At 41.2% G+C, this 26,451-nt stretch overlaps 2 protein-coding genes across 5 annotated transcripts in view; one reads left to right on the top strand and one right to left on the bottom strand.

Moving 5' to 3' along the window:
• Positions 1-6,459, top strand: part of LOC138953851 (protein STPG4-like) — a 42,975-nt gene extending 36,516 nt beyond the window's left edge. For both annotated transcript variants that reach the window (XM_070325812.1, XM_070325811.1), the window contains exons 7-8: positions 3,411-3,518; positions 4,273-6,459. In XM_070325812.1, coding sequence (XP_070181913.1) covers positions 3,411-3,518; positions 4,273-4,386 — 222 coding nt within the window. In that variant the 3' untranslated portion in view covers positions 4,387-6,459. The remainder of the gene's footprint in view (positions 1-3,410; positions 3,519-4,272) is intronic.
• A 1,164-nt stretch (positions 6,460-7,623) lies between these two features.
• LOC138953850 (metastasis-associated protein MTA3-like) overlaps positions 7,624-26,451 on the bottom strand; it is a 39,565-nt gene continuing 20,737 nt past the window's right edge. The window contains exons 6-20 of one of the 3 annotated variants that reach the window (XM_070325808.1): positions 25,992-26,109; positions 24,704-24,906; positions 23,512-23,700; positions 22,642-22,716; positions 22,319-22,377; positions 20,883-20,968; positions 20,197-20,313; positions 19,310-19,342; positions 17,995-18,056; positions 17,257-17,482; positions 16,699-16,830; positions 15,630-15,731; positions 14,700-14,776; positions 13,998-14,128; positions 7,624-12,190 (exon numbers count right to left, since the gene is read on the bottom strand). In XM_070325808.1, the coding sequence (XP_070181909.1) occupies positions 12,019-12,190; positions 13,998-14,128; positions 14,700-14,776; positions 15,630-15,731; positions 16,699-16,830; positions 17,257-17,482; positions 17,995-18,056; positions 19,310-19,342; positions 20,197-20,313; positions 20,883-20,968; positions 22,319-22,377; positions 22,642-22,716; positions 23,512-23,700; positions 24,704-24,906; positions 25,992-26,109 (1,782 nt within the window). In that variant the 3' untranslated portion in view covers positions 7,624-12,018. The remainder of the gene's footprint in view (positions 12,191-13,997; positions 14,129-14,699; positions 14,777-15,629; positions 15,732-16,698; positions 16,831-17,256; positions 17,483-17,994; positions 18,057-19,309; positions 19,343-20,196; positions 20,314-20,882; positions 20,969-22,318; positions 22,378-22,641; positions 22,717-23,511; positions 23,701-24,703; positions 24,907-25,991; positions 26,110-26,451) is intronic. The other 2 variants (XM_070325809.1, XM_070325810.1) reach the window with 2 other exon arrangements.

Here is a 26,451-nt window from a genome sequence, read left to right as displayed (position 1 = left end):
TCTTTTGGTTCAGTAGTCAATTTTGCCTTTGTGGTACTGGATGCATGTTTATACCTTTTTAATGTATTATAACCAAAAATTCGTGAATACTGATCCTTATATCATTACATGTTACCACACTCATTTTACTTCTTTACTGTCACCTGTGGTGTATGTTTGTTTGTTCGTTCATGGGCTGAAACTCCCACGGTTTGTACGTGTATGGCCGTTTTTACTCCGCCATTTAGGCAGCCATACGCCGCTTTCAGGGGAAGCATGCTGGGTATTTTCGTGTTTCTATAACCCACCGAACTCTGACATGCATTACAGGATCTTTTTCGTGCGCACTTAGTCTTGTGCTTGCGTGTACACACGGGGGTGTTCGGACACCGAGGAGAGTCTGCACGCAAAGTTGACTCTGAGAAATAAATCTCTCGCCGAACGTGGGGACGAACTCACGCTGACAGCGGCGAACTGCATGGATACAAATCCAGCGCGCTACCGACTGAGCTACATCAGTCCCCGCCACCTGTGGGGTAGAATTAATGGCTTTGTGAAAAATGGGTATTTGTTACAATATTAACTTTTCTCCTTGCTTTCTTTGTATTCATCTAATAGAATACAATGTACTTTTTTTCTGACTGTGCACTTACAGAAAATATTTGGGTATCCTTACAAAACACATAGATATGAGCGCACAAAATATTAGATGATTATGAGTAATGCGTTTCCTTTTTTTTTTTTTTAAGACTAGATAATATCTGATATGATGATGTAGTAGTGAAAGTCTCAGGGCTTGGAAACATGAATACACGCATTCGGGAAAAAGAAATGGGTAGCGCCTTACTGTACCGGTGTAACACGAGAAAATTACTCCCACGAGATTTTTACTCCGGAGTAAACATTTCGTACGAAAAAGTTACTCCCTTTACGAAAAAAGCACTCCCCCATTTCACGAGAAAATTACTCCCCAAGACAGGTGAGTTCCGAGTAAACATTTCGTACAAAAATGTTACTCCCCTGACGAATAAATAACGAATAAATTACTTCACCCCAACACGAGCAATTCAACTTCCCATGCCAGGTGTACGAAATGTTTACTCCCTTGTCCCCTGTTAGTCTTGGTGGTGGAAGGGGTGGAGGGAGGGTAGCGCGACATTCGTGTGCGCGAGATCACTTATTGGCATTATCCCTTCGCCCGCATCCCATTTTTGCGTACGAGATTTTTACTGGAAGTAAAAAAAATGGGGAGTAAAAATTTCGTGGAGAGAGTAATTTTTTCGTGCCTTGGGGAGTTCTTTTCTCGTACGAAAAGTGTACTCGGAGTAAGAATTTCGTACGAAATACTTACTCCGGAATAAATTTTTCGTGGAGTAAAAATTTCGTGTTACACCGGCAGCTCGCTTTCCTCATTGAGATTTTTTGTTTGCTTAACGCCCAGCCGACCACGAAGGGCCATATCAGGGCGGTGCTGCTTTGACATTTAACGTGCGCCACACACATGACAGAAGTCGCAGCACAGGCTTCATGTCTCACCCAGTCACATTATTCTGACACCGGACCAACCAGTCCTAGCACTAACCCCATAATGCCAGACGCCAGGCGGAGCAGCCACTAGATTGCCAATTTTAAAGTCTTAGGTATGACCCCGCGGGGGTTCGAACCCACGACCTCCCGATCACGGGGCGGACGCCTTACCACTAGGCCAACCGTGCCGGGCCCCATTGCCTAAATGTTTTAACATAGAGGGGGAATCGAGACGAGGGTCGTGGTGTATGTGTGTGTGTGTGTGTCTGTGTGTGTGTGTGTGTGTGTAGAGCGATTCAGAGTAAACTACTTGACTGATCTTTATGACATTTTTCATGAGAGTTCCTGGGTATGATATCCCCAGATGTTTTTTTCATTTTTTTGATAAATGTCTTTGATGACGTCATATCCGGCATTTTGTAAAAGTTGAGGCGGCACTGTCACACTCTCATTTTTCAATAAAATTGATTGAAATTTTGGCCAAGCAAGCTTCGACGAAGGCCGGACTTTGGGATTGCATTTCAGCTTGAATGCTTAAAAATTAATTTATGACTTTGGTCATTAAAAATCTGAAAATTGTAATTAACATTATTTTTTTATAAAATGATCCAACATTACGTTTATCTTATTCTTCATCATTTTCTGATTCCAAAAACATATAAATATGTTATATTTGGATTAAAAACAAGCTCTGAAAATTAAAAATATAAAAATTATGATTAAAATTAAATTTCCGAAATCGATTTAAAAACAATTTCATCATATTCCTTGTCCGTTCCTGATTCCAAAAACATATAGATATGATATGTTTGGATTAAAAACACGTTCAGAAAGTTAAAAAGAATAGAGATATAGAAAAGCGTGCTATCCTTCTCAGCGCAACCGCTACCGCGCTTTTCTGGATTGTTAATTTCACTGCCTTTGCCACGAGCGGTGGACAGACGATGCAACGAGTGTACGGTCTTGCGGAAAAAAATGCAATCTGTTCAGTTTCATTCTGTGAGTTCAACTATGCTTGACTAAATGTTGTATTTTCGCCTTACGCGACTTGTTGTTGTTGTGTCCTTGTCTACAGACACAGGTGTAAGTAAGTGCTTGTATTTGTGTGGTGCATAACTTGATTTTTTTCTTCAGAAAATAAATGAAATGTGTTTGACGTGTTCTCTTCCGCAGGTGTGTCACTCCTCATATGACTCTATGTCTGTGTAAAGTGTTTAGTCTGTAAACAGGTTTTGTTTTTCTACAGAAAAAACTTGTGACAAGTGTGTATGTTAGCAAGGCTACTGAATGTTTCTCTGATCTCATCAAAAGAGTTTCATGAAACAGCTTACTGAAAACAACCACTGACCATTGTTTAATATGTCTTTGTTTCTTGGCTTACTCTTTCTCATGTTGGGTATAACTGTCAGTTTGTTCTTTTTTTGTGCTGTGGGACATGTGCAAAAGATTAAGAGTTATTTGGAACCAGTCTCCTGGCAGCTGAGAGAATAACAAGCATTGACATGAACATAGAGAATAACAAGCATTGACATGAACATAGAGAATAACAAGCATTGAAATAAACATAGAGAATAACAAGCATTGAAATAAACATAGAGAATAACAAGCATTGACATGAACATAGAGAATAACAAGCATTGAAATAAACATAGAGAATAACAAGCATTGAAATAAACATAGAGAATAACAAGCATTGAAATGAACATAGAGAATAACAAGCATTGAAATGAACATAGAGAATAACAAGCATTGAAATGAACATAGAGAATAACAAGCATTGACATGAACAAGGGATGCATTTGGAGCTCTTACTTCCCTTTGTTTTTCAGCCCTTAAAATATTGCTCTGCCTCACTTGTCTAAGATTGTCAACTAATTGTACCCATGTTATATCTCTTTTTACAGAAAGAAGGCCCAGCCCCAGGAAACTACAACTATGAGCCACCAAACTCTCAGCACGTTGTGTCATCATCCTTCATGTCCAAGACACCGCGCTTCTCTACTTCACACACGGTATGTCTTTACGTGCGGTCATTGAGCCTGAAATAACAGGTTTGGTGTGGTTCAAGAGAATAGACCCTATCGGCATCCCAAATTCTCGCAAACTTCAAAGCATATATATAGCAAAGCATGTGGTACAGCTATCTCGCGAGAGCTGCGAAGAATGAGGGTTGAAGTTCTTGTGACTTTTGAAGCATAACAAAGAGCATGTCTCGCGGATATCTACAAAAGCTGCTCAGATGTCAAAAAGGTCTATAGACGAGTGTCATGTCTCTGCACGTGCACAAGGAACACAGGTGGAGACACACCCCAGACTGATTAGCCTATACACCCCTGGCTAGTGATTCGCCTATATTATAATATCACATGGAAAAGTGTGCCTCATATTTTTCAAAAGTATTCACTCTGTGATACAAACCTGACAGAGTTAATTCCAAGCATCACCTGTTAGCATCAAGTGATTTTCATCCATTGTCCTTCGTGTTATGGCACAATTTTGCATACACCCCTGGAACAACTTGCTATGTAAACCTGGTATTTAAAGCTTTAAAAATGACAAAGAATGTGGTGGGTTTTGTTTTTTGCTTTTACTTTTTGTGTGTGTATTTTTTTTCTCACATATTTGTGTCCTGCAAACTTTTGACTTTGTACTTATGCTGTCTTTGTCTGGGTGAGTACAAAATCCTTTTGTTTTTCTACTCTGTTTGTCTCCCCTACATTCATTTTGTTTTTTAGTTTAAAGAATTGTTTTTCATTTTGTGTGCAGAAAGTACCAGGGCCTGGCGCCTACGAGAAGACGTTCCAGTTCCCCATCCCCAAGACAGTGTCCAAGATGGGTCGGCAGTACGGTCTGTTCTTCACCAGCGCCTTCCAGACATAGGGCGTCATGCGTCCAGACATAGGTGGTCAAGCGGCCCAAGTAAACGCTGTGATATCCTTGCACACCAAGCTTCTCCGCCCACATCGGTTGGTCTCTATGTCAAGTTCTCTTGCATGCTTTGCCAAGCGTTAAAAACTTAGTTGCGACACGTTGATGACGAGTCTTCTTCGCCGCCTTCCTTCACATCAAGGCAGAATGGACAGTGATATTTAAAGGACTCCAACCCCTTCTTGGTCGGCATTTGGGCAATGAGCGTTCGTGTCTTCGCAGCTTATTCTACATTAGGTAGATGCATGTACAGATGTTCTTCAAAGATTTACCAATGTTACCTTAACTTAGATCAGTGTCTACCTTCAGTTATGAAAACTTCTCACACCTTCACCTTTGCAATCATACTGATGTTTTTTTGACTCGAGAATTATAGTTTCCAGTATGGAATCTGGATATGCATCAAACTTTTGTTTTGGAAGGGGGTGAATGCACTTTATTTGAGAAAAGTACCACTAGCTTTCTTGCTAACTCTTGGCTTATACGGTAACTTAATTTATTTCTTTGTTGCAACAGTGAATTATGACCACAGTGCACCCTTAGAACCTACTCCTTAGAACCTACTGTCCATGCTGAAGCATGGCACATTATACATTGTTGGTTTCCTACTTCCATTACCGCAAAAATTTTCATTTTCATTTTCATTTCATTTTTCATTTCATTTCATTTCATTACTTTATTGTCCCATCGCTGGGAAATTCGGGTCGCTTCCTCCCAGTGGAAAGCTAGCAGCAACGGAGTCGTGCTACCCAAGTGTCTGCGTGTTTAGGTGTATTCAGCCACCTGCACTTATGGCAGAATGACCAAGGTCTTTTACGTGCCATTGTGATGACACGGGGGTGGGACATGGCTTCCGTCTCTGGGTCTGCACATAAAGTTGACCTGTGTCCGTCCCGGCCCGAATTCGAACCTGCGACCTTTCGATCACAAGTCCAGTGCTCTACCAATCTGTTGGGCCTGGAAGCTCATTTCTGTTCGAGCCATTTCGCATGAGCTGCATGTTTGTTTAGTTTCTGTTTGTTTGAGTTTTCCCCATTCATGTTTACACAAGCTCTTGCAATCTGTGAAGAAGAGTAACAATGTGTTTGATGTACAGAGAAGCAATGAGACTTACGTGTGGATAGCATCAACTATACGTTTCCAAATGTATGATATGCGTGCTGTGAATTCTGTTGTAAAATACATATATGTATGTCTGGAAATGTTCGTTGATCAATACTTATGCTTTACTCTCTCTCTCTCTCTCTCTCTCGTGATGATCTTGACCTGGTGTTTTAATGAGATACCAAAGTATTGATAAATTTAAATCATTTTCAACTTCATAACAAGATTTTCCATGCGAAGGTCGTTTTGTATTAAACACTTCTCTGCATCCATTCGAATTTTTCAGTCTGTCGTTATTTTCCCTGCATTTATTTCAATTCATATTTCCATGCCGCTTTCATTGAACTGAATAATATATTATTGTTGGGTGAAATTAAGTACAGTATGTGTCTATCTTATCCAGATTGTAATAGCTTTCGACCTGTTCAGTTTCTCTTACTGCTCAAAAGAGTAAAATGGTGAGGATTACAGCATTGGTGAAAAGATCTGATTTTCATGCATGATAGTTCACTTTTGGTATTTCAATTTGATGCTTGCATGTTGGTTACTGTTGCTCTTACATTTTGTTGTTATTTGTTGTTACAGTATTAAAAACATTCCAGGGTAATTTTCTTCATCACTACGTGTACCACGTACTTAAGAAGCTCACATTTTTCCGATATAACGTTTGTCAGATCGAGAAAATCAGATCAAAATGTGTGAATTCAGTATTAGCACTTTTCAACTGTTGGTTGCCTGTATTTATGAAAGCGAGTTGCTTTCCTTCCACATATAACCTTTGATTGCACCACGTCAGTATTACAAATGTCCTGTTTACATTGTATGAAGTGTCTTTTCAATATCAGTATTGTGTGTTTTGTCAAACTACACCCCACAGGAGCCTGTGAAACTGTTCAATAAAGTAATTTCCTGTAAAGCAAAGTGTTGGTTACATAGATCTTGCCAATTTCTGTGTGTAACTGATGTTACACTCTTTAGTTTAAAGGTTTGGACTTTAGAAATGAGGTTAAGTACTTTTAAAATGAAATTGATCCTTGTACAAGAAGAATGCAGACTTGAACAGTTCAAGATGATCAAATATTAGTCCTTATTCTAAATGCACATGACACATGTGTTTGCGTGTGTGTGTGTATGTATGTGTTTGCATGCGTGTGTGTGTGCGTTTGCTTGTGTTTGTGTGTGTGTTTGTGTGTGTGTGTGTGTTTGTGTGTGTGTTCCCAAGAGCTGGATTTAGTGGCCTTAAACTTGCAAGTACATGTATTGAGTCAAGAATGAGCACGTTAGATTGGATTATTCCCCTTTTCGTGAACTTTCAACAGATCTAGATGAAAGAGACAGCTAATAGGAGTCATGTTTCTCAAGACGATGATACATGTACCTATGTCTTCATTTTTCGCTTCGTTGCAAACGAGTCCATACCAAATACAGAGTTGCCCTTGCAATATTACAGGACAGATATGAACTCATTTGAGCAAAACTCAAATCCTAGCCTCAAACATAAACTAGAAAAGAATTCTTTATTTACTTTATTTGGTGTTTAACGTCGTTTTCAACCACGAAGGTTATATCGCGACGGGGAAAGGGGGGAGAGGGGATAGAGCCACTTGTCAATTGTTTCTTGTTCACAAAAGCACTAATCAATAATTTGCTCCAGGGGCTTGCAACGTAGTACAATATATTACCTTACTGGGAGAATGCAAGTTTCCAGTACAAAGGACTTAACATTTCTTACATACTGCTTGACTAAAATCTTTACAAAAATTGACTATATTCTTTACAAGAAACACTTAACAAGGGTAAAAGGAGAAACAGAATCCGTTAGTCGCCTCTTACGACATGCTGGGGAGCATCGGGTAAATTCTTCCCCCTAACCCGCGGGGGGAAGTGAGTCTTAAAATGGAGGTAAATTTACATAGGCATTGAGCAGAACGTGTGAAAAAGCAGGAGGAAGTCTTAAATGGGGGTTCCGCTGTACTGTCAAAATGCCAGGTGCCTTCACTTTCAAATGACTGCCATCTCACTCCATACACTACTCTTTCATCAACCACCACCGGACTTTCAACACCAACAGTCTGAAGGCTCCACTCAATGTCGGACTGACTTTATTCAGGCGCTATGAGAAATGAAGTTGCCAAATAAATTAGATGAGGCATTCAAAACAATGGTACAAATACAGGTGAAATGAGCGGACACATTCCATGATGAAGAGTGATGTCAAGAAGGCTCTTGAACCATTCACAAAAAAAGTAAAAAGAGATGAAGAAAAATCAAGTGTGAAACATAAGCCAGTGACAAAAGTTTACAAAATGGGACATTTCAACTGGTAGTACAAAAATGATTCAGTTATTTACAACAAATTTCATTTAAATTTTATAAATCGTTCCACTTTTGTTTTTTTGTCAGAACCACATGCAGCTCAAAGAAGTGCTGAAAATCTAAATCCAATGTATGTACATCAGTCAAAGGGAAAAATGAAAAGCTACGTTCTCTAATGCCTCCTTACCACAACAGTAGCTAAGGTGAATGCACAGTATGAATGACTCGGTGACTACAACAGAATGAATACAACCTTGGAAAGATTGGTTTTGTCTGAAGATTCCTCAGACCCAGTACAAGGCATGCATTTGGCTTTTGATCCAGAGAGAGGTGTACACTTCTCGTACAACAAAACGAGGCATACAGCTCGCTCAAGACAGAGCGAGACGCATGCTTATCTCACATGCACGTCGCCTAGGTCAACAATAACGCCAGCGACGCATTTTGCTTGGAGAAAGAACCAAGGCACAGCTGCCTTAGAAAATTGAATGCGGTATCTTCATTTTGGTCAGTGCTTCTGCTAAGGCGCTCACTTTACTTCAGCTGTAATATAAGCTGAAGGCAAACTTTCATTTTGCCCACTCCTTCACGTAACCATGACTCCAAAGACCATTTGTTTCCATGAAAACCCATGCCTGTGATACAGAGATTCAAGACAGTTGGAGGTAGGTTGCCACCTGCCCTGCTCAAGACACCAACCTCCTTCACACTACACCAGTGGGAGTGCTATACATTTAATAAAAATGACTTTCACTCCATCCAGCTCTCAAATAATCAGACATTAAAAAATTGAAGCAAAATGCAAACCAGATGGAAATGAAGTTTACTGAACCCACCAGAGGAAACACCATGACTGTCAATGGACTGTAACTGAATAGTTGTTAAGGTCAGTTTTCACTTACTCAATATTCAGGTCTTTTTTCTCTATCCACAAAAAGGAATATCTACGAACGATTTAATTCCGTAACGCACAAATAACTTTTAAAACCAAACAAGTATCCTTACACATTCTTAAGCAAGCCTTTTGATGGGTTCAAGGCCATTATTTCTTGTGTCAGTCCTATACTGCTGGTAAAAACAAAATATAAGCAAAGCTTCCTATCTCAACTTCAAGCAGGACTAACACAAAGTACTGGGGGAAGGAGGGAGGAGACGGCGAGATTTTCCTGATCCCAAAACTTGAAGCACCTGTCATCGAACTGTCACAGTGATCAACTTAGTAGCTGTAATGATAAACTAGGTTGCTCTAGTGATCAACTTGGTAGCTGTAGTGATCAACTAGGTAGCTGTAGTGATAAACTAGGTAGCTCTAGTGATCAACTAGGTAGCTCTAGTGATCAACTTGATAGCTGTTGTGATCAACTAGGTACATGTAGCTCAAGGGATCAACTTGGTAGCTGTGGTGATAAACTTGATAGCTGTAGTGATAAAGTAGGTAGCTCTAGTGATCAACTAGGTAGCTCGAGTGATCAACTTGGTAGCTGTAGTGATAAAGTAGGTAGCTCTAGTGATCAACTAGGTAGCTCGAGTGATCAACTTGGTAGCTCTAGTGATAAACTTGGTAGCTGTAGTGATCAACTTGGTAGCTGTAGGGATCAACACACAATGCTAACCCAAGCACAGAGAGCCTGGGGCTCTGTTCTGGACCAACAGAGAACAGAAAGTCAACACCCTACAACCAAACACAAAGGCAAGGAATTGAACATGCAATGTATTTACAGGGAGGGCTTGCTCTGTGTGGATTTTGTACATGGATGGTTGGCAAACTCTGGACTTGCTAACAAAATGAAGAGATGTTCCCAGAACTTTGGCCAAAACTAAAGTCATAACGATCCAAAAGAAAAAGGCGATGGGGAAACTTAAAGCACAGAAGATGATATTTAAAGATGGAAACAGCCAGCAAAGAAATATCTACTGCAAACACAAGCAAGCCAACAGTGATGATTGTACTGCTCAGTCGTGACAAGGGAGAAACAGACCGTGAAACACAATTTTGTCCAGATTATTGGCGGTTACTTCATCTCGCCTCCTTGGTCCACTTGTGTGGCAACAGGTAATAAAGAAATCAAGGAATATCAAGGAAGAGCTCTAGGCTAAAAGGCAAGAGTCTAATCCTGTGCTCAATACAGTCGAGTTGAGCAAGGTGCAAGGACCGAGCATCCTGTCTTAAGAGCACCTGTATAACTGACTCGTCTGCTAATTGCAAGTGGAAATGACTTCTGACAGCCCACAAGTTTGTGATTTACCTCCATTATTCCTAAGGGCAAGACTGGGTCGGAAAATATCAGCCTGTGACAAGTCACAGAAGCATATAGCAAATTGAAGTGGTTTAGACAGCTCATGTTATGCAAAAAAATGTTTGCCTAAGAAAGGTCATGTTGTATGTGACTTTTAACTTTCTGCTGTCAATTTAATTCCTTTTTCTCATACTTCTCTCTCTCTTTCTCAATCATTTGAACTCTAAGACAAGTCACATTTCACGTCTATTATTGAACAAATATGCAGATCAAACAAACAGCAACAAAATAAAAAGAAAGACAGAACAGGGGCAAAAACAATGGTTTAAAATCTGACAGCCAAGATTTTTCTTATTAAATAATAAATTTTTTCTTTGTTCACTACGGCAGTCAGGAATTTACGGTACCAGCAGCCCCATTTGACTATGGAATCTTACAATAGAGAGCAAGTTAGGTGCATTCCTGAAGCTGCCAAAAAACAAACCAAAAAAAATGTAGTACTTTTTTTTATCAATTCCATGCAACTTTTCTGCTTGAAAAGCTGTTACTATGGGAAGTGTCATCAAATAGATGACAAAATGTGAGCAGTAAAACAATGCTTGAAAAGTACAATTGTGGCAATCCTTTCTTATGTTTTGTGGTCAAACCATTCATTTGATTTTTCTGATCAAGCAGAAAATGAGCACACCCTTGCCTGTCATCATATTCTCTCACAAGTATATAGAGAGGGGAACAGTTTTGAAGCAGCTCTAAAGCATAGTATTCAAAGTCTGCAGCTTCTTGACAAGAATGCACTTAACTTTTCATGACCACATGCTACAGCAGTCTAACTTGAAGGAAGCTGTGTTGTATAAAATTCAGAAAGAAAAAGCAAGAGAACTGTTCAAAGTTGATTTCCAAAACACCCTTCCCACAATTTAACAGCAACTCATGTACAGTGACACAAACCCAATTCTGTACAAACTAATCAAAAAGGGGTACCAGACAGCTCAACTAACAACTGTACAAACTAGCAAAATTTGTTCGGTGAATCTCTCCATCTTCCAAAAGCAACTCTCCATTTTCCAAGGATGAACTGCACGTCCATGTTTGCATATTATTTTCATGACTTGCTGTCAAAACACAGGTGTAGAAATTGTCCAGTCTCATCCCAGCGAGAGATAGTTTCACTAGAACAGCAAGAAGGGGTGGAGGGTGCCCAGCGAGAGATAGTTTCACTAGAACAGCAAGAAGGGGTGGAGGGTGCCCAGCGAGAGATAGTGTCACTAGAACAGCAAGAAGGGGTGGAGGGTGCCCAGCGAGAGATAGTTTCACTAGAACAGCAAGAAGGGGTGGAGGGTGCCCAGCGAGAGATAGTTTCACTAGAACAGCAAGAAGGGGTAGGGGGTGCTAAGGGGTGGAGGGTGGGTGGGGTAAGGACAGTGGATTAGGCAACGTCATGTGGAAGTGTACATCATTCTCCCTCCCTCCCTAAAACCAGAGATTCCCCCCTAAGGATGAGATGAAGCGAGAACGTACATAGGGAAACAACGTACTAGAACAAGCTATCAATGTTCTCTCAGCACAACTTGTAGCTGCACAAACGGTCATACAACCGTTACAAGATAAGGGTTAATCCAACAAACAATCCACACTCACCCACTCATTCACACACATACATGTATTCCAAAAACAACTCTACCTAGGCGTCCTACAATTTTCAGATATCATGCTGTCTCATTCACAAAATACTCCATAGTCTGGAGGGCAGGGAAGAGAGTCCCGGCAAGTCACTTTTCCTTTGCTGTTCTTTTCTTCTTCTTTGTATTAAGTTTTGTTCTTTCTTTCTCCATTTGACACTCGCACGGGCCGCGCTCTCTCCGTGTCCGCTTTCTCCTTGGTGAACTAAAGTGGGCAAAACGTTGTGATGGAAGGCAGCCTTGTGTGTTCAGTCGAGGACGACCACTTCCTGTGGGGGCTGGGTGGTGGGGGGAGCGGGGGAGGCGCGCTTGGTGGTCATGGCGGTCAAGATGCTGGTGTTGGTCTTGACGTTCAGCTCTCGCCACGGGTTGCGCGCCGCTCGCTTGAAGTCAGTCTGCTGCAGCTGCTTGCGCAGTTTCCTGAGAGAGACAAAAGAGGTGGAATTGAGGTCTGTGTCATTTTTCCTGGGAGAGAAGGAAAGGGGTTGAATTGAGGTCTCCATAACTTTTTCTGGGAGAGAAAAAAAGAGGTTAATTGAGGTCTCCATAACTTTTCCTGGTGGAGAAAGAAAGAGGTTTAATTTAGAACTCCCCCCAAATTGGCATATGGCTGCCAAAGTGGAGGGGTAAAAACAGTCATACACATTAAAACCCATTCGTGCAAAAAAAACCACGTGTACGTGGGAGTCTCGTCCTATGAAGGCAAAAACAGAATAAGAAGAATTAACGACTCCATAACTAAACGGGAAATGCTTTAGAAAAGTCTCAAATACAAAGTTTTGTGGGCTTTCTGGATCTTGTCAGTGTTTAGGTTATTCTGCACCCAACATTTTTTGCATACTCATACTAAAATAATATTCAAAACCGCAAAGTTAAAAGAACTCACAGCCACACAGAAATGCATGAACCTATTTGTCATCCAAGTAATTAAGCACTCATGAAAAGATAATGTGCATTTGACAGGATTTGTAGTCCAAGTCATGAATTACTCTTGAATGGATCTTTAAATAGTGGACTTGTGGGGCAACTGCATAAAGGGAGATAACACCACTATTAACCCAATGCCCCCTGAACCGCCCGGCATGGCCCTCCGGAAGTGCCCTATGAAATCCCTGAAACGCCCGGCATGGCCCGCTAAACACTAGGTCACCTACTTTCACTTTCGCTTTGAGCCTTACCCATAAGGCCTTGCGACCGGATGTGATTAATGCACTTCCTTCCGGCTGCTTCATTCTAGCGTTTGCAGAGTTTGAATCGATGCGATGAATTTTCAAAGTTTGAGATTTTTTTGTCTGACAAAATGGTGTTGAACGAAGGTTTGGAAGTATGGTGTTCGATCATGGGTAACTCAGATGACGATTCTGACATGCCTTTCGAAGGTTTTCTACTTGAAGAGGTGAAAGGGGATGAGTCTGACATCGATCTGGGTGTTATTCGACAACAGGACTTTCAGGTGGATTTTTCTCGGAGTTTTCAACATATATTGGTGTAAATGAGGACTGAAGGCTGACACGTTGGATGTTTTTGAAGAACACTTGCTGGATTTTTTTTTTAAACAACATTTATTACATCGGAAGTGGACAGAACATACTTGCATATGAAACTATAGTGTATTCTCGAGTTATTCTGCAATCTTCTATATAAATGCGAGTACTCTATGATTTTATATGAATTGTTTTGTTTTGTATGCGTGCATGTTGTGCGGAGTAGTTTCCCTTTGCTCCCTTTGCTGCCTGCCATTTTTTTGTCAGGGGGCATTGGGTTAATCTTTCTGACTGCTACCCAAGCTGAGCAGACCTACTCATAATTCAACAGCATACTCATGTCTGCAAAGTCGCTCTGAAAAATTACTACAGTGTGTTTTAAAATCTAACTTTTCATGTGTTTACTGCTTCACAAGAATGAAACAAGACTAGCTTCTATGTATCCATTGAACATTTGATTTCCCTTCTTTGAGCCATGTGACGTCAGAGTCTGACTAAAACTCATATTTACGCGCCTAGCTGAGACTACAAAAGAGTGCATGTTTGTCTGCGTTAGTCGAAAAACAGAAATGGGAATATAACTTTTATCAATCGATACATAACTGTTATTTGGATTTTTTGGACCAAAATATGACACAGCCCTCGATAGTCACTGTTCGCCATTGGGACTGGTATCGGTAATACACTGACGGGAACAAGACAAGCGTGTACAGTGTCAAGTTATTGTGCAACAGGTAACCCACCTGGTGGCGTCGGTGGCAAAGAAGAAGACATCATCGGGCATGTCCAGCCAGCTGATCATGTGCATCTTGCTGCCCCGCATGGTCGGCATCTTGCCGCGCCCGTTCAAACTGCCGTGGTTCAGGAGGCCTCTCTGAAAACAACACAAGGTCAGTACAGTCAAACCCGTCAAGGGGCCGACCAAAAGGTGTTCAGGGATCTTCTGAGGTGGTGGTAATGGGCAGGTGGTCGTATTAGAGAGGTGGTCACCGGGGCAAGTTCTTTTGTAATGACAAAAGTTGATTGCAAAAACACCCTTAGTGATGTTTCAACGCTGCCCATAAACCTAAGATCTGGACTGTTATTGTTGATCAGCAGGCGGTTGCCTAGCAACAATGATCCACACTGACTGAGGACTTGGACTGCACACATTACACAATCACCAAGTAATTTCACAACTTCTTGCCAGCCAGTAAAAGCCCTTCATGTTCAAGCCATCAGCTCGGCTTGGTGTTCAGCGTGAAAAAAAAAATCAAAACAGTTCTACAGTGCGTCACCGTTTCGGCAAAGACAACTGCTATTTTTGTGTAACTAATACAGGCAGGTCAATTTGGGGCAAAATCTGTCTGCTGAGGTTTAGCGTATGTCCCAAAATGATCAGCCAGCAGTCTCCATCCCCCGCGCATTGTCTTTTATCTTGGTGTTAAAAAGAAAGTGTGTCTTACTGGTGAGTTGGAAGGTGGTTTGATTGCAGAGCCGGCCTGGCGGATCACCCCCATGTTGGGGCGCTTGGCTATGGGGCCTGCAACACAGCATACATCGCACGTCATTAACAAACTACAAACTCATCAACAGACATAAACACAACCTCATCAACAAACAGTTTCCCAGCCTTCCTACACTTGCAATTTGTCAAGACTTTTTGTTGTAGTTCATGCGGTTGTTGTTTTTTTACAGAATTTCACCTGGTGGTCTACAAATCATACAAACACAGATAACATTTAAAAAAATACACAATGTAACACCATTCAAGTATGAGTAACTTCTTAGACTTGTTCATTACAGATGTCTTGGTGTTTTGAGATACACATAATTCATAATCTAATCAAGCACATTTTAAAAGAAAAAAGTCCTTCACAACTACCGCACAAGATTATCAAGATCCTGTTTAGTTTTTACCACATATACAGAACAGTCAGCCAGGTGCCTTGGGAAGAAATTCATTGTATGAGAACATCAGGACGGTTTAGGTTTTTGTATACCATCTCATTGCATCACAGCTGTGAATTTGTGTCATATTATTTCTAACACACACAAAATATGTTAATAATGTGCATACACTGAACCACCATCCATCTTTATTCATGGACTGTGAAGAGATCTATAACCCAAAGCTCTCCCTGCTGCTATATAAGTACGTTTACCATCCACTCTGTTGCTTGGAAAAGTACGCTTATCATCCACACCATTCCTTGGAAAAGTACGCTTATCATCCACTCCATTCCTTGGAAAATTACGCTTATCGTCCACTCCATTCCTTGGAAAAGTACGCTTATCATCTACTACATTCCTTGAAAAAGTATGCTTACCATTCACTCCCTGGATTGGAAAAGTACGCTTACCATCCACCCCATTGGTTGGAAAAGTATGCTTACCATCCACTCCGTTGCTTTGTTCGTAGCCCCGTTTCTTCATGATGGAAGGGTAGCTGCTGCTGACTTTGGCCTGCTCCTGTGCTGTGCGCTCAGCCATGGCTCCTACGCACCACAATAACACACATCAGCATATCATACAGCGGTCAACATTACGTCTTCGCTCTTCCGTTTCGTCTTGAAAATAGCAAGAAACTTGACAAACTTGAACTTTTCATTTATGTGTCTTCAAGTGATGACATTACCAAGACATGAATATCAGATGAATTAACTCTGTGTTTGAAAATCTCTAATGAATAAATGATGGTGTATAATGAATAAAACCTGCTCTTAAGCTATGCAGCGATCAACTCATCAGACTGTTCAATGAAATTCAATTGCTTTCAAAACTGCAATGCCAAATAAGGACTAAAAAACACTTATTCAGTTTTTTTATGCATTCCTGGATTCAACTGAAGTAACATACATGCGGTCTAACAATTCAACCGTCAAAATTAATTGGGTGATAATACTTGTTAGTGCACTTGTCCAATTCCATGAACCATTAGGAAACGAGATGCTCAAGAACACCTAGAAACCTGAACATGTACTATCCCATCTGAAATAGCATTGCCCTGTACTGAACAAACATTTTGTTCTTACGTTATTTACTGTGCTATTTCAGTTAGGAGAGTGCATGCAATGGGAGTTAGCTTCAACATTAATTACAAGATATAATGGGTGAGAAAAAAATAAATAAACAAGAAGTCAACAGTCGGGAGTAAAAAAAGATGGTTTCTACAACAGGTACCAAGCCAGAAAAAAAAAATGTACATGTTTTGGTAAATACAGACACAGATTACACAAAGACTGGAAATCATGCAAGCAACACACAAGACAAGCATATGAAAAGCGGCATCAAAGACATCACAGTCATCACGATAGTTTAAACCTCAAAGACATCGTCATCCGACTATCCCTTTCTACATTTCATCATTACATCCCCACCCCAACCCCCTCGCCCCAGCATCCAAAGGTGAGGTGTGGAATCAGGTGTGTCCACAGGTGGGGGTACCCGGGTGGAGGTACCCACCTCGGCACAGCAGACTGGGTTTCTCCATGGTGATGTCAATGCCCAGACGAGCAACCACCGGGTCCAGGGTGGTCGGTGTTCGCTTAGGAACACTCGGCGTATACTTGCCCATCTCCGCTAGTCGCAGCTGACCTGAAGAACAAAGTAACACAGTTCCATTCACTCTGTGACGAAAAGTATGTCTTCAAGCCAACATGAAAAAAAAAAATGAAAAAAATCTTATTATACAAAAAAAGTTAAGAATATTTTCAAGAGTATCTCTGACAATACAGTAATTTAACTTTAAGCACAAAAAATGAGAAAATAGGAGACAACTGATTTGTACAACTGCCCAAGTTTTAAGATATAGCCGAATGTGTAAGTCTCACAAAATTCTCAGTACATGAACGCTGAATTTGTAGGAAAGACAAACACAATGAAAAATCTTCTTCTTCATCTTCTTCAGCGTTCGACGACAATGAAAAATAATATAGACCCCCAGGAAATCAGCACGTTCAAGACAATTCAAATCTGCCTGACTATCAAATCAAAATGACCAAAGCAAAACAAACTGCTCACACTCTTGTTTGATAGCAGCAGTGTTGATGGGGATGAAGCAACAGCGCGCTGCGTGCCTGGGTCGCAGAATGTCCTTACAGACCTTGCGGGATATGCGCGTGAGAGCGGTGGTCACCAGACAGAAGGCAGCCCTGGTGACCATGACGGGGCGAGGACTGCCCGGCTGTATGGACAGGCCGTGCGCCGTGGCCAGGTGTCGCGCAAGGTGCGTTTTCAGCTTGAACTCCTGACACACACATGTTGCCACAACGTTAGCTTTCTTCAACACGCTTTTCTGAAAGATTTTTTTCGCTTAGGCGGCTGCGATGTCTATAATTTGGAGATCACAAATGGGCTCTTTTAGTTTCATGTGTTTTAAACACTCAAACACTTTCATTTGACAGAAAAGGCGTATTTATGCAGATCTGTGTACAAATCTCATCCCTCATAGAAAATCTACCCTGAATTTTTGTATACTTATCCAGACATTACAGTGTAAATTTGACGCTTAGTCCAAACAATACTAGTGAGATGAAGGCCTAAACACCAGAGTTAAAAGGAAAAAGCCATGACTAGTTCATGTCTGGAAAAGTGTGAACTTGCACCAATGCACCCAACCCCCCCAGAATTCTCTGGCTGGATTCTTGCGGCAAAACACACACAAAAATGTTGCTACTACAAACAAGATGTCAATCAAGAAGCACAACCACGGCGCGAAACACTATCAGAAGGGTACAACCACATGACAGAGTTGCCTACCTTCCCACATCCTGCAATGGTGCACTTCTGAGTGCGCATGGAGTTTAAGTGAGCCACGCGCTCTGCAGAGAGAAACAAACAACAGGTCAAAACCCAAACTTGTATGCTGCTTCCCCCCTGTCTATACAGGAGGGCTTCTGTCCTAACTTTGTAACTTGGCAGCACAAAATGCTGGGCTAGTCACCCTACACATACATTTACACTCTGCAACAGCTTCAAAACATGGAACTGTCATTCTACCACAATGTCTCCCCCACAAAGGTAAGCCCTGTCAGTTAGGTGTTCACAGTCATTTTTCCCCCCATTCTTGTTTCAGAGTCTTTCTTGCTTTCTGTTCCAAGAATTCTAAAGAGGTTCAGATGTTGCATATTGCTGTAAAGCAGCACATAGTTCAACTGTGCCATAACCATTCAAGATTCTGACCCCAAACTGATTTTTTGGTCTCATATTCACATCGTAGTAACAACCGGAAACCATAAACATGCTAGGAAGCTTACCAGTGTCAATTTCTATTGATGTCGGAGGAGAGACTCAATTTTTCAGAGCATTCAAAACAGTCACAGAGTAATTTGTTTAGTATTGTAATTAAGGGTAGAAAAAGAACAAGGAACCGAATGATTTATGGACTGCTTATTGTTTCAGTTTCTGGAAAGTGCAAGCATAAGAAGGTATATATGTTTAAGTCAGGCAAAAAGCAATGCAATGAAGCTCTTCTCCCCAAAATGAAAAATACCAAAAACTTTCATGCTAACACCAAGCTCTCATGACATACGATAACTGTGCTCTTCTTTCTCTTAGCCTCTACATCTGCCGTAAACAATTGTCTGAGAGGGAAAAAAACCACACACACTGACACAGTACTAAGTTGCTCCATGAAAATAAAAAATCCAGTCTTCTCCATACAAGTCTCTGAAGCGAACATCCTAAACCCCTCGCTCGTAGTAAAACTTTTTAAGTCAGATGTAGCCTTTCGAAAATTTCTCTTCAGCGAAGCATACATATGCTGTGTGAAAAACAATACAAGCACTTGTTGCTGCATTTTTTGTACGAGCACTTCTAACTGTGTGTAAAACCACTTGCTGCGTTTTTTCGTACAAGTACTTACTTCCATGAACACGGCTCACTTACTCAGTTACTAGGCATCCTCTACTGGCACTGATCTTCTAAGCTGATTGTACACAGCCAACTCCTCACTCCCCATCAGCTTACATTCAATCGATGAAAACAGAATCCATTCACCAGAACTAAATGAATCAAAGGGTGTGATAAGAATGGGATGGCAAAAGGGGGTGTAGAAATAATATGCAATGCCTACCTTGCCTTTGAGTGGGTGCTGGCCTCTCCCCATCTGCAAGCAAGATAGACATTATCCCACTACCATCATCATGACTGACTGATGTCTTTGAAGCCCAAAACATGTTTTTTTCTCAAATGTACGCCACACAACATGGGGTACATCACATTTTCACCACAGTACACCACAAAACGAGGGAAAAGTCTCCAAAATATACAGCAAAGAACAAGACACGGGGTAAGATAGAAACTGCACATGCCCTAAATTTACAACACTTGATGATCAAGGCTGGGCTACCCAGCTAAGGCCATACACATCAGACCTCGGCAAAGCCATTCATGAAAAAAAGGTGAACTTGATCATATCAAGGTCACGCACAATGTCAAATGAACCGCAATGACAAAGTAGCAAGACACAAGGCATAAAAAGTCTTGCAGACAAACACAAAACACAGCGGCACAAGAACACGAAATGCTCAAAATGACACAAACACATGGAATGGAAGAGAAGCACTGTCTGGCTTGTGCGCAAAAATAAAGTGCTAAAATTCAAACAAACAAAAGTCAAGAAGTGTCCACCCTTGATATGAAAATGTTTTTTTCTTCACATTCACTTCATTTTACGCACAAGCAAAACCGGCCAGCCTACTACTCAACTAGCACCCACACAAAGCAAACACAGCAAGCTTCAGAGAAGTTAATAATGCTAAAACTACTCAAGCAACACAAACATGAGGAGGAAACCCCCAGAACTCATAAAGGACAGGAAATATGAAAAAAGATGAATAAGTTATATGTGCACGAGAAAAAATGGACCAGAGGCAGTACATGGGTTAAAACAAACAAAACTTGAGAGAAAAATGGCATGAGCAAAGAAAAGGGTTGCAGGGCAAAACAAAATGGGCTTACCTAAACGCGTGGGCATCTTGAGTCCTCCGTACTTCTTCCAGTACATCCAGCAGGCTGAGCACAGGCGACACTGCATGTGGGCCGGGCCCCACGAGTACCACTGCGAGGAGTGGGCCGCTAAACACACAAACAAACACACACACACACAGGATACACGCGCACACACACACACACACACACACACACAGTCACACACACATAGTTGTGAATCCTTTGAAAACATGTCATGTATAAGAAACTGCATGATATTTACTAATTTCAACTCTATCTGAACCCCATTTCATTGAGGGTGGATTGAGGAGGGAAGGGGGATTTCAAGATGATAAAATATAATGCAATTTTTGTTTTTAAAGCAGGCATCACCAAGCTTTTACTCAAGTTAACCTCACAGAAGATATTAGTTCAAACTTCTGAAGCCAATATAAGCATAATACGGCTTACACATTTCAGGACCTAGTAGCCCTCATAGACAGTTAACCTTGTGTTGAAATGCAAGTGTAAACAGACACATTCTACAAGTAAAGATCGTTTCCTGCTCTTCCTAAAATTCACATCTGTCAGTTTCAACTCCTTCAATAAATATGGCATGAAGACAAAAGAGTGTAGTAACACGTTGCACAGCTAGAGGTATGAAGACAAAGGAATGTAATAACAAGTTGCACAGCTAGCGGTGTGAAGCGACTTACTGTAGCAGCTCTCGCAGGCACGGCCAGACACCTGTCCGTCAGCACCGTTCACTTTGCCAGCGATGGCTGCTGGGTTTGGTTTGTTGCTGTCATCACAAACACATTTTCACTTAGACATGCAACTTAACATATTTCAGTGACTCAGGGCCTGGCATTGGAAAAAGTGAGATGGGCATAACAAAACTAAACAAGAGGCGAAGCCTTCGAGGCTCACGTAAGAAATCGACAAACAGTAACACAAACTCAATCACTCCATCACACATACACATACACACACACACACACACACACAGTAAGCATAGGTGAAACTGTGCAAGAAAGCGAGACACTAGATCTAGATCTGTCTGTCTGCATGTAGCCTACTTACAGGGACACGACTGCCAACTAGTCTCGGCCCGCTCAAAATGAAAAATAACAATGACCGAGACTTTCAGTAATTCCTTCGCGTGACGTCTGACCCTCTTACGCCATAATGTGACGTCTTCAAATGACGAAATGTTAAAGTTTCTACCACAGACATACACACACACAAACAAACACACACACACACACGCACAAACGCACAGACAGACAAAGTTACGAGAGGCATAGGGTACACTTACGTGAGCCAAAAATCATTGAAAATCGAGAATTCCCAATTAATTCCTTCTTTACAAGACTAAAAAATAAAAAATAAATTTAAAAAATAGGGTTGGGGTATATACGCTGTTTGGCGTACAATGCTAGGCCCTGGTAACTACAACATTCAAATGCCCCACATAGAGTAGAGGCAGACCTGAAAGCAAAAACAGTATTCACACTTATCTTTTTTGATGTCTTCAAAATGCACACCATCCAAATTAATTAACGAGCCAGACAGTGATGGCGCTAGTATTTGTTCAAACCGGTACGCAAACTTTTATGATGCAAACAGTCCAGAAAAAACCCGGTGGGATCGTCATTGGAAGAGTACAACTCAGAGTACTGGTTTTGTTGTTTTACCAGAGAAAAAAACCCGGTAGTTCTAAACATCAACCGGTAGGTCATACCGGCAGCCATTTTTATTCCGGTATTTTCTCATTTCAACCGGTAAAATACCGCTAATTACCGGTTAACGCCAATACTGGCCAGACAAACAGAACTCCATAAAATTCAATTACACGGCTCAACCGAAACCTTCTCTGGCTACATTTTCCTTCTCTCCACGGCAAGGATAACGCCTCACTTTCATGGCTGGTTTTTCTTAGAGTGGACAACAAACGCACCTTCACTAAAAATGTGATGACACCTCAGTAAATAACTTCATGTGAAGTCTAACTCGCGAAGACAAGAGGTAAAAGAAGGATACAGTAATATGGTGTCATCACGTACAAGCCACAATTCTAACTGGTCGAGAAACTAAGATAAAGACAATACTGATCAGAGTGAAACCAGCGTGAGACAGTGGTGTAACTTACTAGTTGGGAATGTAGACCTGTTTCAACTTGCTCTCTGCTTCAGCTGCCTTGATGCGTTTCTGCACACCAATACATTTTGTAAGCTAGGACAAAAACAACAATCTGAAGCAAGCACGCTGCAAGGGTGCTAAAGGGTCAGCTCGAAAACCATGAAAGAGTTCTCATCAAAATGTTCTGTCAAACAAACAGCAATACATAAACCAAATAATGTTTCCACCTTTGTTTGAATAAAATGTGTCACACAAAAATTGAAGAACAAATTGAAAATGCTGATGTGAGATGGGAAAAAGATTCAAACTAATCAAAGTTCAATCATTGCTCACCTGTTGAACGTATCTGTCTGTGGTTTTCCACATGTAGTAGTACTCCACAATACTCTTCAGTGACTTCCACGGCAACTGCACGACAGCACAGAGTAAACGATTAGCCATACACATACATACAATGCATAACAATTAATTGCTAAACATTCTAAGAATCTACACTGACTACAATTTCAAAAACTATTTACTTAGCACCCCCTCCCCCATTCACAGAATGTTCAAACAATTTTTTCAAACTCCTCAACTTATCATTTCCCTGGCCACCTACCCCACCCCCACCCACTTCTTTGCTATTAAGCCACCCACCACCCACCCCCTTCTTTGTTGTCAACCTTTCTCAATCTTCTACCACCCCACCCCCACCCACCCCCCCCCCCCCCCCTTCTTTGTTGTCAACCTTTTTCAATCTTTTAAGCTGACAAATGCAAATTTCATGTCACATCTTTGTCATTTTGCAACATTATCCTAACCCTCTGAAAACACCTCATAAACATTTGTCTTCATCTTCCCTTCCCATTTAACACATAGAGACTGCAATTCCCTACCGGAAAACATATTCCTCTTGTCAATATCATATTCTTGACTTCCTTTTCCCCTTCTCTTATCAGGCGTTTGACTCTATTTTTTTAAGTGACCCCTTCCCCATGCCTTATATTCCGGGTGGACTAGTTAACCCCTGCATCATAGGTATAACATGCCATGAATAGTATTTGGAAGGCTCAGAATTCAGCAACATACGCAAAGAAAATACGCTACCTGATAAATGTAAGCTTGCCTGAACATGAGTAACTGGGCCCACATCAACGCACTCCCTCTAACATTGCGATGTATTAAGATTTATAGATGATCAAATGAGAAAGCACAACTTACAAAGTCCTGCCTGATGTCATTGAAGTCTTTGCCGTACTTGTCCAGAGCCTCTTCAAACAGGTTGGCTTCTGAGGCTGACCACTCCTCCATTTCATCGCGACACAACACTGGGCCGCCGTCCGGTACAAGGCTGCGAATGGCTTTCGAGCACTCGTACGTGTGTTTGTGGAGAGTGTTCATTGCATGAAACTGAAACATACAGTGGGGGAAATAGGAGATGTAAAGCCTTCTCTTTGCAGACTATGAATTTCTACATCATTTCCTCCTTCAAAATTAAAGACTGATTCATACAATATGATCAACATAGTATCTCATCAACTGAGCTAACATGCTGCGTGTTTTTTCCCTGTCCGGTTGTCTCCCTTCTATAGGGGAGCTGTAGTGATACTAGATCGATTATCTCCCTTCTATAGTGGAGCAGTTGTGATACTAGCTGTAAGTATAATACTGGACTGTAATCACAGGTCAGCAGAGACTGAAACAATATTACAGGAGTCCAAACTTTCAAAGCAAACCTTAATTGACACAACCTGTCATAAATATAAAGAGAAATGGCACTTTATAAAGCATCACTCTCAGTTTATAGGACCACAATGATCAAACTAAAGCATCCCATGCTGCTCCCAGTAACAAAGGCAGACAAAAAACCAAAAATACTACAGTGAAACACTTTTACGACCTTCACAAATCTAAAAAAAATGTAGGTCTTCAAAAGGGAGGAGGGAGTCTTAGTTGGTAGAGCACTGGACTTGTGATCGGAAGGTCACAGGTTCGAATTCGGGCCGGGACGGACACGGGTCAACTTTATGTGCAGACCCAGAGACGGAAGCCATGTCCCACCCCCGTGTCATCACAATGGCACGTAAAAGACCTTGGTCATTCTGCCATAAGTGCAGGTGGCTGAAAACACCTAAACACGCAGACACCTGGGTAGCGCGACTCCCTTGCTGCTAGCTTTCCACTGGGAGGAAGCGACCCGAATTTCCCAGCGATGGGACAATGAAGTAATGAAAATGAATGAAATGGAAATGAAACACAACATCTGAGAAAGGAGGGTCTTCAAAAGGGAGGGAGTCTTAGAATGGAGGTGAATTTACACAGGTTATCAACACAACATCTGAGAAAGGAGGGTCTTAAAAATGAGGGAGTCTTAAATTTGGGGGTCTTAAAAGGGGGGTTCCACTGTACTGACCAGAGTGATGTCTCTGGAGGCTGCGGCGGCACTCATGTGTAGGCTTGGCTGCCTGACGGTGCTGGTACAGTCCAACGCTCGTGCGAATGTCCCCACCGACCGCGCTATGACCAGGAACTGATCAATCTCCTTTTTACTCAGCTCGTTTTCTGGATGCCACACCAACGTCTCCAGATGCTCTGATTGCCGAGTATCTTCTTCACCTGAACAAAAATAATCATGCATAGTATACCCAATGCCTCTTTCATCTGTAGACTTGAACAATTATTGTGGGCACACAATATACCCTTTCTTCTTCTTCTTCGTTCATGGGCTGAAACTCTCACTGTTTTTACGTGTATCACTGTATGACCGTTTTTACCATGCCATTTAGGAAGCCATACGCCGCTTTCGGGGGAAAGTTGCCCTTTCAAAAACTGAAACATTTAGTAAACACAGAGCCGATCTCGATAGGAAGAGCTAGTTAACATTCTTTCATTCTTATATTCTGAAACGGGTTTCCCAACTGGTTTAACTGTAGATAATATTCAAAACAAAGAAGTACATGTACCAGGAACTTCAAATCCTGCTCACATTTCTATCCAATCTTCACTCTTTCTCAGCTATCAAAGTTTCAGAATGAAAATTCCCCCCACTATGAGTACGATTCATTTTTTGTTAATTTCAGAAAAGATAAATGAGGCCAAAAAGAAAAATATGTCTGTTTCCGGTAACCCGACCGACCCTATTTTTAAGCACCGACCCTAAAGTTTTTTTCGCTTTTCGCACAGACACACACACAAAACAAACAAACAAAAAAATATGAAGTCAAGTATACTTTATTTAGTTTCAATATATCTAGGTCAAAAACATGTGCTAAATAATTGTAAGTAAAAAAGGAAGCGTTTAAAAAAAAAAAATTTAAACGTAAAAAGACGTTAACAAAACGTAAGAAAAATGTTTTTAAAAAAAATAAAAATAAAAAAAATTAAAAAAAACACTGACCGACCCTATTTCTTTTGGCGATGTTACCGGAAACAGACATATTTTTCTTTTTGGCCCGAGTGTCTTTGTATTCTAAACTCATATAAACGTGAATTCCTCCAAACATTTAAAATTGTGAAAAGGTTAAGAAAATCACATTATTTGCATTACTCCTCATTCACGACACTGGATCACTTCTGGATCACGTGTTGGCCTGATAGGCCGGAGAGAAGGATGGCGGATTATGGTCCTTTTCTGTTAATGCAGTGATCAGACATCACACTTCATTACATTCCAGCCTAGGCATGTGTGAAAAAGAAGGTACCTTCTTTGAGCAAGGCAGTGATTTCTGCCTGGAACTTGGACCCCACCCTGATCTCCCCCTTGTCTGCTAGCAACGTCTTTTGTTGAGGGTCGTACACCAGGGAGTAGAAAAATGTGTCCTGAAACAACAACACAGTCCACAATGTTCACACAGATCATGGTGGCCAGTCAGCGATAACTACACTCACTGACACACAGGCGAGTACGGTGGAGCGGGAGCGGGTGAGAAGAAATGGGAAAGAAGAACACAAGCTGCAGTACAAAAATACACAAAAATGTTTGAAGAGTCTGGTGCCATGACCAACACCAGTTTCTTCGTCACCCAAGTGAATTGAAAAGTATGAAACTTTGAAAGACTTGACAACCTTCACAGAATCTATTTTTGTTCTAAGTTTTATGTTGGAAGAGGTAGACATCAAGGCTCAGAGGTCATCCTTATTCTTCTTTGTTCAAGGGCTGAA

Source organism: Littorina saxatilis, linkage group LG17, assembly GCF_037325665.1.
Source record: "Littorina saxatilis isolate snail1 linkage group LG17, US_GU_Lsax_2.0, whole genome shotgun sequence".
Lineage (NCBI taxonomy): Eukaryota > Metazoa > Mollusca > Gastropoda > Littorinimorpha > Littorinidae > Littorina > Littorina saxatilis.
The sequence above is the reverse complement of the archived record's forward strand: the minus strand, read 5'-3'. Positions and strand labels throughout refer to the sequence as shown.